At 37.5% G+C, this 16,687-nt stretch overlaps 1 protein-coding gene across 1 annotated transcript in view; it reads left to right on the top strand.

Annotated features, from left to right (window-relative positions):
* Window positions 1-16,687, top strand: part of nrxn1a (neurexin 1a) — a 1,764,001-nt gene that overhangs the window by 1,610,148 nt on the left and 137,166 nt on the right. Inside the window, exons 21-22 of the mRNA XM_072265192.1 lie at window positions 7,772-7,861; window positions 8,992-9,311. Of these exons, the coding sequence (XP_072121293.1) occupies window positions 7,772-7,861; window positions 8,992-9,311 (410 nt within the window). The remainder of the gene's footprint in view (window positions 1-7,771; window positions 7,862-8,991; window positions 9,312-16,687) is intronic.

The following is a 16,687-nucleotide window of genomic DNA, read 5'->3' as shown; positions in this document are numbered from 1 at the left end:
CCTATTGATCTCTGCCTTAAATACACCCAATGACTTGGCCTCCACTGCTGCCCGTGGCAACAAATTGTCATTGTTGTCTTTTCACAGTTGGCTTTCTTATTTTCCCCAGATATCACCACTATTCAGAAGAAGGGAAGGAAGATATTTATTTGGAAATTAAACTCCCTGAGAGGAATAATAGTAAACTAATCTTAAAATACCAGAGAGGAATAATAATAAATTAATCCCACTCTTTTAACAAAGGCACTATGTGTAATTGATTAATCCATCACAAATATTGCAAACTCTATTTAAATTAAAAGACAACCTTGAAATTTTGGGGCTGCGTTTCAGTAGATGCTGTGAAGCTTTGTTCAGCCCCATATCAATCAAATCAATGCAGAAGATTCATTTTTGAGTACAATTGATATCATATCTGCTTTTAAAAATATTTTGCAGGTTCCCAGCCCTACATCCAGCCCTAAAATTGGATTCAGACTGAAATAATCTTTATTGTGGATTTACAATAACTATGTTTGTTTGCAGAGCTTAAGGAAGTGCCTTAAATTAAGCTGCTTTTTTAAAGTGTAAAGAAACTAACAAGCAGCTTAAAAAAAGGAACTGCATACAGTACAAAATTGTAACAAGTAAATCTAACTTTATTAGGTTTTTACAGTTTTAAATTATATAAAAACAAGTTTTTCACATACGGAGGACCAGACACTGACATTATTTTTCATCATGAATCCATATGAATCCATTTCTGGATGAATGAATCTGACCGCATAAATGTACCTCCCATAAACATATAATATTTTTAAATGCTTACTAAAACTTTGTCTAGTTACACCAGACTTTGTGAGATTTTAGATTTCCTATTGGACATCCAATAGGAAATATAGTTCTCAAAACTAGTATGTTTTTTGCCCTGAAGCAAGAACTCATGGCAAAATGTGGTCCTGAAAATGAAAGAAGAAAAGCTGGGAATTTTTTTTTAGCAAGTATGAAACAGGACAATCTAGTGTTACTTTGTATTCACTTGCATTTAGCCAGTATCAATGTTATTTTTGATATATGTATACACTGCATAAATAAAACTCGCCATCTAAAGACTGAAATGAAGGAGGATAGTAATGCTTGTGTATTTGTGCCATTCAGTCATTGTTTACAAGATCTGTTTACATATCTGACCAATAGCAAAAAATAAAATGTATGATCATTAAATTGTGCAATTTGTAATTGATGATTCTTGGATAATAAAATGACTGGCAAGCACAAATATACAAATTGAAATGCCACTCTTCAGTGCAGTGAAGACTAAAGTACTTGCTTTGCCACAGGCTCATTCAGTTAGCTGAGTTGTGACATGTAACAGATTTTATCTTCTGAATGCCATTTTCCATCAAATCTGATGCCTATGGCTTTGAGCTTGCAAGCTCTCATCTAAACAATGACCTCCCTTCTATTGTTCCAGTTGGTTGACTTCAAACCATACATAATTCTCAGGGAGTGTGATGACACTTCCCTACCCTGCACAGTTTGATGGAAGTGACAGATGGTGTGGTCATTCCTGCTCAGAACTGTGGCATATCATCTATGAATAGCTGCAGTTTAGTTCTGTATTTATCCTTACAATAAAGTTATTTGAAATAAATAGTGAAGTGAATTGAATGTCCAGTTGAATAGCGAAATGTGGATCTTTTTTTGTTACCATCAAATGCTGTCAAATTAGAATTGTAGTACAGTACATGTACAGTTTGAAAGGTGTATCAAAAATGACATTACAGATCAGTTATCATATAACTATGGTTATAGGTGAAGCGAAGAGAGGCAATCCAGTGCTACAATTATAAACTGAATGTTGCAACAGTATAAATTTACTTAATCATACAGAAGAAAGTAATAGTTTCTGACTATGTGCCTATGTGCAATGTGTTGCTGATCAGAATAAACATTTATGCATGCAATTTTGTTGACTGATGCTGTTGGTTCCCAATGGAAGCACTGCTATTTGGTCTTCGAAATTGAGCTCAGTCTCAAATTGTTTGTCTCATGTTGAGTTGAACTCAAAAGTTCTGGACATAGCTTTCCACTGATGAGGATTGCAGAGTTCCCAAAGGGAAAATGATTAACTTATTCATTTTGCTTTATATTATTCATACTTATTTGTGTTTTTAATAAATAACTTTAAACTTTTTCATTATTCATTTCATTTCAATTTATTTAAAAATGTTTCAGAATGGCAGCATTCTGAAGATTGTCCTTCAGCTTTTGGATGAGGTAATGGGAGAATTTGGGCGGTGATTCTGTATGGCTGATGAGGCTAGCAAGTTCTGGCTGAACTGCTTGCAAAAGGTTCAGTTCAAATAGGGAGTATAGGTCAAAATATTTGTGATGTAGCAAGTGAGAGATTTTCTGACATTTACATTAATTCATTGCAGTTTGTGGAGGGGGGGTGCTGGGGGGAAGGAAAGGATTTCTCCTGAAGTTCAGACCTGGACACTATGGAAATTTACATTTGTTATTCTTCATTAGCTGCATTTTGCTGCAGTTTAGTAAATATATAACCAATACAGAAATTATTAGGGACCCTCCATTCTCTACTCCCTCTACCTCAATCTTCCTTCATGAAAATCAATTTTATACTTTTGTAAACAATGATCAAACAGGCAAAATGTAAAATATTAAAATTTTAAATTGTTTTAAACTAAGAATGGCAGGTCTCAAGACAGATAGCACATTCTTGTCAACTGCAGAGTTAAAAAGATTTAAAAATACAGGTGGACTAAGATGTTAACTGTCCTGTGCTATCACCATGTTAAATTCCAACAGAATAGCCTTAAATATTATGACATTATGACTTCAGAACAATCTTTAATCATAAGTTTTCATTCAAACTCCTTGAATGTCTTTAAAATGTCAATATTGAAGAATTGACAGGAAGCTTCTCAGTATATTGAAACAGAACCATAGAAGCTATATGAGGTGATTTATGATAATGAACCCACCCTGCTGTCATTTTAGATGTTCAAAATGGTTACAATTCACTCATATTTTATAGAACAAACAAATTAATAAATGAAATCATAAAGACAAGAGATTCGGCAGATGCTGGAAATCCAAAGCAACATACACAAAATGTTTGGGGAAATGTGCCTCAGGGATCCGTTCTAGGACCCTTGCTCTTTGTGATTTTTATAAATGACCTGGATGAGGAAGTGGAGGGATGGGTTAGTAAGTTTGCTGATGACACAAAGGTTGGGGGTGTTGTGGATAGTGTGGAGGGCTGTCAGAGGTTACTGCGGGACATTGATGGAATGTAAAACTAGGCCGAGAAGTGACAGATGGAGTTCAACCCAGATAGGTGTGAGGTGGTTCATTTTGGTAGGTCAGATATGATGGCAGAATATAGTATTAATGGTAAGACTCTTGGCAGTGTCGATGATCAGAGGGATCTTGGGGTCCGTGTCCATAGGACGCTCAAAGCAGCTGTGCAGGTTGACTCTGTGGTTAAGAACGCATACGGTGTATTGGCCTTCATCAATCGTGGAATTGAATTTAGGAGCCGAGAGGTAATGTTGCAGCTATATAGGATCCTGGTCAGACCCCACTTGGAGTACTGTGGTCAGTTCTGGTCGCCTCACTACAGGAAGGATGTGCAAGCCATAGAAAGGGTGCAGAGGGGATTTACAAGGATGTTCCCTGGATTGGGGAGAATGCCTTATGAGAATAGGTTGAGTGAATTCGGCCTTTTCTCCTTGGAGCGATGGAGGATGAGAAGTGACCTGTTAGAGGTATATTAGATGATGAGAGGCATTGATCGTTTGGATAGTCAGGGGCTTTTTCCCAGGGCTGAAATGGTTGCCACAAGAGGACACAGGTTTAATGTGCTGGGGAGTAGGTACAGAGGAGATGTCAGGGGTAAGTTTTTTACGCAGAGAGTAGTGAGTGCGTGGAATGGGTTGCCAGCAATGGTCGTGGAGGTGGATACGATTGGGTCTTTTAAGAAACTTTTGGATAGGTACATGGAGCTTAGAAAAATAGAGGGCTATGGGTAAGCCTAGTAATTTCTAAGGTAGGGACATGTTTGGCACAACTTTGTGGGTTGAAGGGCCTGTATTGTGCTGTAGGTTTTCTATGTTTCTATGTTTCCAACTCAGCAGGTCAGGCAGCATCCACGGAAATGAATAAGCTGACCACATTTTGGGCCGAGACCCTTATTATTGCTCCACGGTATCTCAGTGAAATTGTTAAGCTGTGTTTTCATGATAATAAATATTAAGTCTGAGGATTACATTTTCATATACTTAATAGGGTGTTTTGTACTTTGGGATGTCCTAAAAGCATGATCTTTTCCCTTTGACATTGTTCTTCAAATTTTTAACTAACCGTAGAAGCATGTTCTAGATTCGGTAGAAATGTCTAGCCATTTGTTTCCATTGGCATTGAAAAATCTTTGAATGTTGAAAACAATGGTTTTCCATAAAATACTCTAGGCATTGGAGCTAAACATCACAAACCTGCTGGAAGGATGTGAAAGCGTTAGGGATGGTGAGGAAGATGCTGCCTGGATTATAGAATATGAAGGAAGGTTGAGCAAGCTAAGAGTTTTTGATTTTGGAGTGAAGGAAAATGAGAGGCAATATAGTGGAGGTGGATAACATTATGAGAGGCACCGACAAGAGTGGATAGTCAGCACTTTTTTTCCCAGGGTAGTAAAGTGAGTGGAGGAAAGATTAGAGGAGATGTCAGAGATAGTATATTTTTACAGAGTGGTAGGTGCCTAGAATGCACGGCCCTAGGTGATAGTGGAGAGAAGCGATACATTGATTATGGAGTAGTTTTGTATATGTTGGTGCAACATGATGGGCCAATTGCCTCATACTGTGTTGTACTCTTCTATTTTTGATATAAATTTTAAATTGGTTGAAGTTAATATATTCTTACACTTCTTCCCCATCAAATTTCCAAATGAATTCCAATGGTTTACAGTAAATATTGCCTTGCAGTTTGCTTCCAGGGTGCATGAAAAAGAGAGCAATATTAACATTTACTGAGATTTTTCCTCTTCCTGTCTTCCCCTGCTGTTTCTCAGTGGACATCTAGTCCTGCTGGGAGTCACGATCTAAATCTGTGTGTTGCTATTAATTCTGTGGAGTGATATCATGAAGTATCTACCTGACACATTATAGGATGATAAGAAGACAACTCTCTCATTCCAGTTAGCCTGGTGAATCTCTTTTGGGCAGCCTCTAATGCTAATATAATTTTTAAAATCTAAATTGTAGTCACAATTATTTGAAGAATAAAACTGAGGTGTCTGCTGAGATAGATGTTATAAGACTTCCAAATTTTCATAGCTCATCTGATCTTCTTGATTACAGCCTAAAAAACATCCATCTGTACTTATTATGCAGTACTTTAAATTGTGCTTGCATTTCTATTACATAAGCTGTCATTGTGCACCCATTTTCAGACAACACAGTAAATGCTGGAGGATTCTCTTCTTTTACAATACAAACGTTCGTACATTAAATTTTGCACTATTGATGATGCAGCATACAATGATAGAACAAGCACTGAGAATGACAGTGATGATTGACATTAGTTAGTTCCAGCATAGAAAGAGAATAATTAGAGCAAAATAGTAAAGAAAAGGGACATTTGTTAAGGTAAAACATATACTCTGGTTTTATTTTAGTTATTTTCTTCTGTTGCTTCAACAACTTACCATCTCTCTCCTTCATTGCCTTTCAATAATGTTACTGGTGGTTCATGACAAATGACTGACACCTTTATTTGAGAGAGGGCAAAACAGAATTAGATTTCAGTAGTGACAATATAATACACTGGGGAAAGCAAAATCACACAGCCGTTGGCTTGACATAGCTAGTCTATTCCATCTGACCCACAGGTATGGAGATACGATTAAGATTTCTTTTCTCACTGCTCCTTCTCAAATCTGCTGCCGATTTTAGTTCTGATTCAAAGGTTTGACCTTTCACTTTTCACTGCTTTCTCAGAATGTGTTAAATTACTGTTATTCCCTTGAAGTCTACCTGTTCATACAGAATTAATACACTACAATGTGACAAAATATTGTCTGTTCAGTGAAAGAATGAAGCTGTGAGGAATTCAATCAGCAAGGGCAATGCCATTCCACAGCCTTTGGATGATCATCTCTTATCCAAACCAAATCTTTTTCAAGTCATCTTACATTGAAGTCGCAAACAGATTTCATGCCAGAAACCTGAATGGCTATGTACCATGATAGATGAGGCATGTCACTCAGACAAAGCAATATAAACTTTGACAACTGTGGAGTGAAAAACTGTGGATTTCTCAGGTGTTTACTGGAGTACTTTAGAAATAGAAAAACAGACTTCACAGGCAATTATACATTCGCAAAATATTTTAAAAGGAAACAGTAACTAAACATAAATATGTATTCTTTCTCACAAACTATTTTTTTGAGTTATTTTAATAATTCTAGCATATTCTGGAAAAGCCATACTTTTTTCTGATTGAAGTTTTGACTCATTTCAAGAAAGTAATCTTGAATTTTATGTATGATAAAGATACATAAACCAGAGATTGTGTCATGTGACAGGCATTTTTTTCCCTGGTTAGTTATTTTCAATTTGAAAGGAATTAATGAATTATATCTCAGTTGCAGCTACTCAGGAGGTGTCCCAGCATTGATGTGGCCAGCTTGAGGGAATAACATAATCCTTCATGATTACTTATTGAAAATTGACCAATCAATTCATATTGGTTAGTTGGCCAATATTTTGCCGTGATCTACAAGCCTGAGGGACTTGAGAAGAAATTTTGAAAACTTAATATAGAATCATTTTAATGGAATAGCAAAGTCATATAGCAATGTGTATGTGTGTGTGTGTGTGTGTGTGTGTGTGTGTTGTCTCTGTAGAATTATTGCAGATATAGCAAATAAAACTTATTTTCAGAATCACTTGAATTGTAGAAACTAATTCAGCAAGAAGCAACCAAAACCATTTCAATTACTTTGCTGTATTTTTTTAATTAATCAGTTGCATAATGTCAACTAGGAAAGAAATGGATTGTTAAATTTACAGCTGCTTTTGTCAAAGCCTCACTTACCTTATATTAAAATCAGTATTGATATCTACACTTATGTTTTGTGTAGTATTTATTGGAGCACTATGGTTTTGTATTGTCGATAATGAGTTTAATGAATTTTAAGAATTATTAGAAACCATTTTACCACCTTATGCTTTTCAAGTTTGAATTATGTATTGTTTTTAATTTTAGAATACAAAAGAAAAATTAATATGAGCTCTGTGTTAAGGCATGGAAAGAAAGTGCATGTCACAGGCATTAAGTTTTTATAGCCTTTTTTTGTTACAAGACTAACATGAAGAAGAGTTACAGTGAACACAAATAAATCAGACAATTGAATCAAGATTTAACTAGATAATATGGGCTCTCTTCAAAACTAGCAGTCAGATGAATATTTTTGTAAAGTTGTTATATGATATGATTTAATTTGTTGTGTTCGGTTTGTCTATAATATAACTTCAATAACTTAGGAGGTGATGCAGCTTTCTAATTCTTAATTAATACAATAATTTTGTTTGCTAAAAAAATAACTGCCTGAAAAATTTGAAACTTGAAATGTTGTAGGTAGCATTTCTTAAACTACCAAATTCAAAATTCATGTGACAACTGTATAGCTCAAGATTTAAGTATTAACCTTTAACCTTTGACGTTACAGATTTTAACCAATGAAATGTCTCTTTAAACTTTAAAGGAAACAATGATAACGAACGCCTGGCGATTGCTAGACAGCGAATCCCATATCGACTTGGTCGAGTAGTTGATGATTGGCTACTCGACAAAGGTAAAAACATTGATTAAAACTTCAAATAAAAAATAATTTGAACATAACCAAGTAGTGTTGGATTGTAACACTAATAAACTTAAAATATAAATTGCCAGTAAAATTAAATAAAACACAATGTTTTAAACAATAGTTAGAATTATTGCATTGCGTGTTGAAAAATTATTTTCCCATTATGAAATATCAACAGTTTAATAAGGATACCCCATTAACTTAAGGTTAAAGGGACTGTTAAATATAGTTTTCTAATTGTGATCAATGTACAACATTAATCCTAGACATTTAACAAACAGTGATAAATCCTGTTCAGAATATGTTTACTATGTCTAAATTTAATCATTAAAGGATGTACAATTAGCAGTGATCCATGTTTACATTTCTGCAACAACGTCCTTTTAAACTATATATAACTTAAATAGTGCATCATGTGAATTGGAAAGAAGATCTGAAGTCCCTTTAACGTTTATTTCAAACATTTGAAGGAATTATAGTATGAAAAGAAGTTAACAATAAAAACTGACATTTGCTGCATGCTTTTGCTGTGCTAAAACTGAACCCTTTAAACAGATAATAAATGATTTTTGTCACAAATCAAGAAGTGATACTGTTGAAAAGGTTTGTTCTGTTGGAGTGAAATGTTTCACATAATTATCTCATTTTATGTGTCTCTTGTAAGTTCACATCTGCATTGCTGGTTTTGTTTTTTTTTAATTTTGAACCAAAGGTAGGCTTGCTGGAAGGCAATCAAACATTCTCATATGCTCTTACAACGTGTATTTTTTTTGTGAAGCAACTGTATTTTTATACCTGTATGTTTGTACTCCAAATTCCATAAAAATTGCATTGGAAAGAATGCTGTGCCAAGGTAAATAGAAAGAAGCAGATCTGATTGCCCTTTAAGCAACCAAAACAATTACGTTAATCGAAGACAATATTTACTGAAATTCTACATTTCTCATATATTCCATCAGAGCAATAAATTACTCTTCATAGTGTTCTTAAGTAATTTATTGCATTCCTTAATCATCTCATAAATTATTTGTTACTTCACATAAATGTAAAATAAAATTCCTAATTTAATTAAGTCCACATTCAACATTTTCCCTATATATGTAACGATGTTTCCACAGGACGACAGCTTACAATCTTCAATAGCCAAGCAACTATAAAAATTGGTGGCAAGGATAAAGATCGTCCATTCCAGGGCCAGCTAACTGGCCTGTACTACAATGGCTTGAAGGTGCTTAATATGGCCGCTGAAAATGATCCAAATATCAGAATAGAAGGAAACGTGAGATTAGTAGGGGAAGTGTCTTCAATGACAACAGAAACAACAACCACATCAAAGCCACATGAAGTATCAACTACCATCATGGAAACTACAACCACAATGGCAACTACCACCACCAGGAAGGGGAGGTCAACAACCACAAGAGACATTATGACTCAGGTATTTAATCATGAGTTTTTGCTTTTTTCTGATTTTGTGTGAAAATAAGGATCTTTCAGCATATTTTTGTTGTAAGGATCAAGGCAAGTTTCAGTGTCAAAATTCTGTGCAATCGTAATCTAGAATGAAAATTTCTGTGAAGTCATAATCAAGAGTAAGTGCTTCTTATTTAAGCATAGCTTTAAACGTCAGGTGGTGCTTCCATCATTTGGTAATGTGTTGGTCCCTGAGAGAGGATGAGCTGATTGTATCAGCTTTAGTTATTGATGTTTGATATCAAGTGAATAGTCATCTTTGAAGATGTGAGTTAAATTTTACCAGCCCTTAAAATCATGTCAATTTAACAATTAGCAAGAGATGAAAACTGGAATAGGTCAAGCAACCTTCTACACCTATTCAACTATTTAGACAGATTTTGATCTTGAATGTGCTCATGCCTCCTATTCACTTTCCATGGGATGGCTGAAGTTCACTCTGCTTCAGCAGCTGCATTGTTCTTTGTAATTAGGACATTTGAGCAGGGATATTGGCCTGAGTGGTGATGATATTGATGTTGGATAGCAGGTGGATTTGGAGGATTAGTTGTTCCTCTCTAATGCTTTGAGGTGGTTCCTGTAAGCAATCAATGGGTCAGAAGCAAAGGAAACAATAGACACTACCGCTGCCTGATAGACTGTGGTCTTTGTGCCACATTTGTGGCCTTGATCATTGTTGTGTATGTAATATTTTAGTAATATTTGAGCAATATTGTAAATATATCATTTCAGTAAGAATTCTTTATTTCTTTAAATAATTCATTATGGATTATATGTAAAATATGTGAATTGCATACATCAAGATGCTACCATGTCACACGTATGCGCCTCACTTAAAGTAAAAACAAAATTAAGACGCATTCTTGGATTCCTGTTTTTCTTCTTGCAATTACTTTAATGTTTTGGAGTTACAAATCATAGCGGTGGTGACGAGTTATTTTCTAGATGAACCAGAGATGACTATGTACCTGTTGAAACATAGCAAGACATTCAAATTTTAAAAAAAACGCCTGTGAGAAATGGGTGAGTAAAAAACAAAGAGTGCAGCACATGCTTCTTTGGAAAAGGGGAAGTTTGGATTTAATGAAGACAGCAAACAGATAAACTCACCTGTTCATAAACCAGATGATAATAATCTTATACAAAAAATAGGAAAAGTTGCTGGCTATATTGGAAAGAGTAACACGTATGACTACACAAGAAACAACTTGAATTTTGTATACTGAATGGATTGGGCAGTATTTTAAAGCAAATGAAATAGCTGATGAGGAGAATGTGCCAATTTTGCTGAGTGCATAGCTTTTAAATGCATATCGTTTGACTGCTCACCAAACCAACTGAAATGAGCTTTCCTGATATTGGGAAGGTAATGCAGGAACAATTGGAACTGGAAACATTGTTGATTGCAGAATATTTTAGGTTTCATAAGCAGAATCAAAAGGAAAGTTTCATAAGCAGAAGCAAAATAAAGGGCAGTCCATTTCAGTGTACGTGGCTGAATTGAAGAAGTTGTTTGAGTATTGATAGTTCGGGTAATGGGCTTAATAATGCATTGAGAAACCGTTTAGTTTGTGGAATCTTATAAGAAAGCATTCAAAAACAGCTCCTAACTAAATCATAGCTTACTTTTAAAATAGCAGTTGAAATAGCTGTATCAATGCAAACAGCAGACAGGCGCAATTGAGTTGCAGTCGGGAATGAAAGTGAGCATGAACAAAATTGTAATGTTTAAACAGAACCTTGGCTGGCAGAAAAAAATTGTGTTTCCATTGGGGCAGTGGCTCACATACACTATACCAATGCAGATTTAAAGGCGAAACTTACAGTAAAAACAACAAGGTAAGACTCATACAAAGACCATGTCAGGCAGACTAAAATAAATGGACTGCACAGGAAGGGAAAAAAAGATGAAAAGTCAAGTTGCAGTTTCAAAAAGAGCATTAATCTGCATGTTGTTGATGGAAAAAATGATAATGATGAGAGTAACACACAGAACAATGTAGGTTTGAGATTTACAATGTGAAAACTATCAATAGACAAGCAATATGGCTTAACTTAGAGGTGAGTGTCAAAGTAATTAAAAATGGAATTGGAAACTGGCTTAGCTGTTTTTGTCATTCCACAAAATGAGTTTGAGTGGCATTCGAAAGATTTTGACTGAAGTCTGTAGATATCCAGTAAGACCTTATACTGGAGAAAAGCTCATTTCTGTGGTAATTACATTTGTAACAGTGAAGTATAAAAAACAATAAGCCACAATGAGCTTGTGTGTGGTTTAAAAAACAACAGGAGGACTGCTAATATTGGGACATGAGTGACTGAGACAACTACAACTTGATTGGATATCCATTCACTATTTGCATGCTGCATCCTCTGTAATAGAGTCAACTGAAACTGAATTAAGAAAAATACTGGATGATGCCACAGCAGTGTTCAAGGATGGCATTTGAAAACTCAACCATATCAAGGGTAAACAGTGTTAAAGGAAAATGCCACACCCAAGTTTTGCAAAGCCCGTCCAGTTGCTTATGCTATCCATGATAAAATAGCCAGTGAGTTAGATCGACTGGAGGCTGAGGGAATTCTTTCCAAGGTTTAATGGAGCCCATAGACAGTGCTAATGTTACCAGTAGCAAAGAAGAATGGGTCCATCAGGATCTGTGGTGATCTTAAAGTCACTCTCAATTCAGTATTGAAGTAGATCAATGCCCTCTACCCAGGAGAGAGGATATCTTTGCAGTACCTTTCCTGAGGGGAACACTTAAACCAAGTTGATTTAGCTGAGTCCTAGCTACCAATGGAGATGAAAGGGGAGTCCAAAGTGTTTCTGACTATAAATAGTCACAAAGGGCTTTGTCACTATAATAGGCTTATCTTTGGAGTAGCATCTGCACTTGCAGTCCACAGAAAGCGATGGAGCAGATGGTGCAAAGCTGTTCAGGCACTCAGTGTTACCTGGATGATATCATTGTTACCAGTAAAGATGACAAAGAACATCTCCAAAATCTCAAAACAGTGTTAAAAAGAATAGAGGATTATGGGCTCACAGCATGACATAACAAATGTGAATTCTTTAAACCAAGCATCTTTTACTTTGGTTACACTATTGATGCACAGGGATTATACAAATGTGCTGCGAAAATTCAAGCAGGGGTGGATGCCAGAAGGCCAAAGGACATGTCACAGTTGTGGTCCTTTTGTAGAATTTGTCAATTACTATACCAGGTTCCTGCCAAATGTGGCTACTGTGCTCCACCCCTTTTACACATGACTATAGGTCAGAAAGAAGTGGCAATGTGAGATGGTTTTCTAAAAGGTAATAGACATGGTGACATCAGACACTGTACTCATACATTATAGAGTCATAGGAAACAGCAGAGAAACAGGTCCGCCAGTCCATCAAGTCCATGCCGAACCATTTAAACCCCTTCATCTCAGTGACCTGCACACAGACCATAGCCCTCCATACCACTCTTGTCCATGGTCCTGTTCAAACTTCTCTTGAACATTGAAATTGCATTCACCATTTTCACTGGCAGCTTGCTCCACACTCTCACCACCCTATGAGTGAGGTTTCCCCTCATATTCCCTATAAACATTTCACCTTTCACCTTAAATCCATAACCCCTAGTTGTAGTCTCAACCAACCTCAGTGGAAAAAGCCTGTTTGCATTTAGCCTATTTATACTCATAGTTTTGTATACCTCTATCAAATCTCCCCTCAATCTTCTGAGTTCCAGGGAATAAAGTTCTAACCTATTCAATCTTTCCTTATAACTGACGTCCTCCATTTTTGTTTTTGCACTAGTATTTTTAATTTAGCTATTTAATTTACATGTATATACTTACCGTAATTTATTTATTCTGCAGTTATCATGTATTGCATTGCGCTGCTGCCCGAAGTTAACAACTTACATGACATATGCCAATGTTGTTAAACCTGATTCTGATTCTGTCCCATAACATTCTTGTAAGTTTTCCCTGCACTCTCTCAAACTTATTTACATCGTTCTGGTAGGTAGATGAACAAAACTACACACTATATTCCAAATTAGGCCTCACCAAGGTCTTTTACAACTTCAACATAACATCCCAACTCCTGTACTCAGTGCTTTGATCTATGAAGGCCAATGTGCCAAAAGCTTTATTAACAACCCTATCTACCTGTGATGCCACTTTCGATGAATTATTGACCTGTATTCTCAGATTCCTTTGTTCTACTGCACTCCTCAGTGCCTGACTGTTCAATGTATAAGACCTACCCTGGTTTGTCCTCCCAAAGTGCAGCACCTTACACTTTTCTGCATTAAGTTCCATCCGCCATTTGTCAGTCCATTTTTCCAGCTGGTTCAGATTCCACTGCAAGATTTAATAGTCTTCCTCACTGTCCACTACACCCTCAATGTTGGTGCTATGCACAAATTTGTTGATCCAGTTAACCCCATTATTATCCAGATCGTTGATATAGATTACAAATAACAACAGACCCAGCAATGACCTTGTGCCACTCCACTAATCACAAGCCTCCAGTCAAAGAAGCAACCATCTATTATCATTCTCTGGCTTCTACTGAAAAGCCAATGTCTAATCCAATGTCCTACCTCATTTGAATGCCAAGCAACTGAACCTTCTTAACCCCCACCCATGCGGGACCTTGTCAAATGCTTTGCTAAAGTCATGTAGACAACATCCACTGCCTTGCCTTCATCACCTTTCCTGGTAACATCCTCAGTAAACACTATAAGATTGGTTGGACACAACCTACCATGCACCAAGCCATGCTGAGTAATCCCTACGTACTCATGTAGTCATTCTCTTAGAATGCCTTCCAGTAGCTTTGCCACTACTGATATCAGGCTTACCACCCTGTAATTTCCTGGTTTATGCTTACAGCCTTTCCTAAACAGGAGAGCAACATTAACTATCTTCCAATTCTTTGGTACCTTACATTTCACTAAGGATGATTTAAATATCTCTGCTAGGGCTCCAGCAAATTCTGTACTTGCCTTCCACAAGTCTAAGTATACAGAGTCCGGGGATTTATCCACCCTAATCTGCCTCAGGACAGCAAACACAACCTCCTCTGTAATTTGTATGGGGTCCATAACCTCACTGCTGCATTGCCTCATATCTATTGACTCTGTGTCCATCTCCTGAGTAAATACAAATGCAAAAATCCATGTAAGATCATAAGATCTCCTCAATCCCTTTTGGCTCCACACATGGATTACCATTTTGATCTTCTAGATGACCAGTTTTGTCCTTTGCTATTCTTTTACTCTAAACATATCTAAGATTCCCCTTCACCTTATTTGTTCCCACCTGCTTTTTCCTGCTATGCACCTCAATAACTTTAACCAGGGCCTCAATATCTCTAGAAAACCAAGATCCTCTAAACCTCTTATCCTTACTTTTTATTCTGACTGGCACATACAAGCTTTGTACTCTCAAAATTTCACTTTTAAAGGCCTCCCACTTACCAAGTACATCTTTACCAGAAAACAGCCTGTCCCATTCCACAACTGCCAGATCCTTCTGACACCATCAAAATTGCTCTTTTCTCCAATTTAGAATCTTAAACGAAGGATCAGACCTATCCCTTTCCATAATTACCTTGAAATTAATGGCATTATGATCACTAGATGCAAAGTGTTCCCTTACACAAACTTCTGTCACTTGTCCTATCTCATTCCCGAACAGGAGATCAAGTATTGCACATTCTCTCATTAGAACTTCTACGTACTGATTAAAGAAACTTCCCTGAATACATTTGCCAAACTCTAAACCCTCTAGTCCTTTTACAGTATGGGAGTCCCACCCAGTCAATATGTCAAAAGTTAAAATCAACCAATATCGCAACCTAATGTTTCTTGCAACAGTATGTAATCTCTCTACAATTTTTTTTCTCAAAATCATGCAGACTGTTCCATGGTCCATAATATAATCCCATTAAATTTGGTTCACTCCAACTTATGGCCCATCAACCACCAGGATCCTGAACCAGCATAGGTCACTTCACTCAACTCAATACTAAATTGATTCTATCACCTATGGACTTACTTTCAAGCCTGGTCCACTATAAAATATGATCATGGCTAACATACACACGAGGAATTCTGCAGATGCTGGAAATTCAAGTAACACACATCAAAGTTGCTGGTGAATGCAGCAGGCCAGGCAGCATCTCTAGGAAGAGGTACAGTTGACGTTTCGGGCTGAGACCCTTCATCAGGACTAACTGAAGGAAGAGCTAGTAAGAGATTTGAAAGTGGGAGGGCGAGGGGGAGATCCAAAATGATAGGAGAAGACAGGAGGGGGAGGGATGGAGCCAAGAGCTGGACAGGTGATTGGCAAAAGGGATATGAGAGAACCATGGGACAGGAGGCCACCTCCAACGGGATCCCACCACTAAGCACATCTATCCCTCCCCTTCTCTCTCTGCTTTCTGCAGGGATTGCTCCCTATACAACTCCCTTGTCCATTCGTTTCCCCCCCCCATACCTCCCCACTGATCTCCCTCCTGGCACTTATCCTTGTAAGCGGAACAAGTGCTACACATGCCCTTACACTTCCTCCCTTACCACCATTCAGGGCCCCAAACAGTCCTTCCAAGTGAGGCGACACTTCACCTGTGAGTTGGCTGGGGTGATATATTGCGTCCAGTGCTCCCGATGTGGCCTTCTATATATTGGCGAGACCCGACGCAGATTGGGAGATCGTTTTGCTGAGCACCTACACTCTGTCTGCCAGAGAAAGCAGGATCTCCCAGCGCCACACATTTTAATTCCACATCCCATTCCCATTCTGACATGTCCATCCACGGCCGCCTCTACTGTAAAGATGAAGCCACACTCAGGTTGGAGGAACAACACATTATATTCTGTCTGGGTAGCCTCCAACCTGATGGCATGAACACTGACTTCTCTAACTTCCGCTAATGCCCCACCTCCCCCTCGTACCCCATCCGTTATTTATTTATATACACACATTCTTTCTCTCACTCTCCTTTTTCTCCCTCTCACTATAACCCCTGCCCATCCTCTGGGGTTTTCCCCCCCTCCCTCTTTTCCTTCTCCCTGGGCCTCCCGTCCCATGATCCTCTCTTATCCCTTGTGCCAATTACCTGTCCAGCTCTTGGCTCCATCCCACCCCCTCCTGTCTTCTCCTATCATTTTGGATCTCTCCCTCCCCCTCCCACTTTCAAATCTCTTACTAGCTCTTCCTTCAATTAGTCCTGATGAAGGGTCTCGGCCTGAAACGTCGACTGTACCTCTTCCTAGAGATGCTGCCTGGCCTGCTGTGTTCACCAGCAACTTTGATGTGTGATGGCTAACATACTCC

Source organism: Mobula birostris, chromosome 8 (genome assembly GCF_030028105.1).
Source record: "Mobula birostris isolate sMobBir1 chromosome 8, sMobBir1.hap1, whole genome shotgun sequence".
NCBI lineage: Eukaryota > Metazoa > Chordata > Chondrichthyes > Myliobatiformes > Myliobatidae > Mobula > Mobula birostris.
This window is presented reverse-complemented; position numbering and strand designations above follow the sequence as displayed.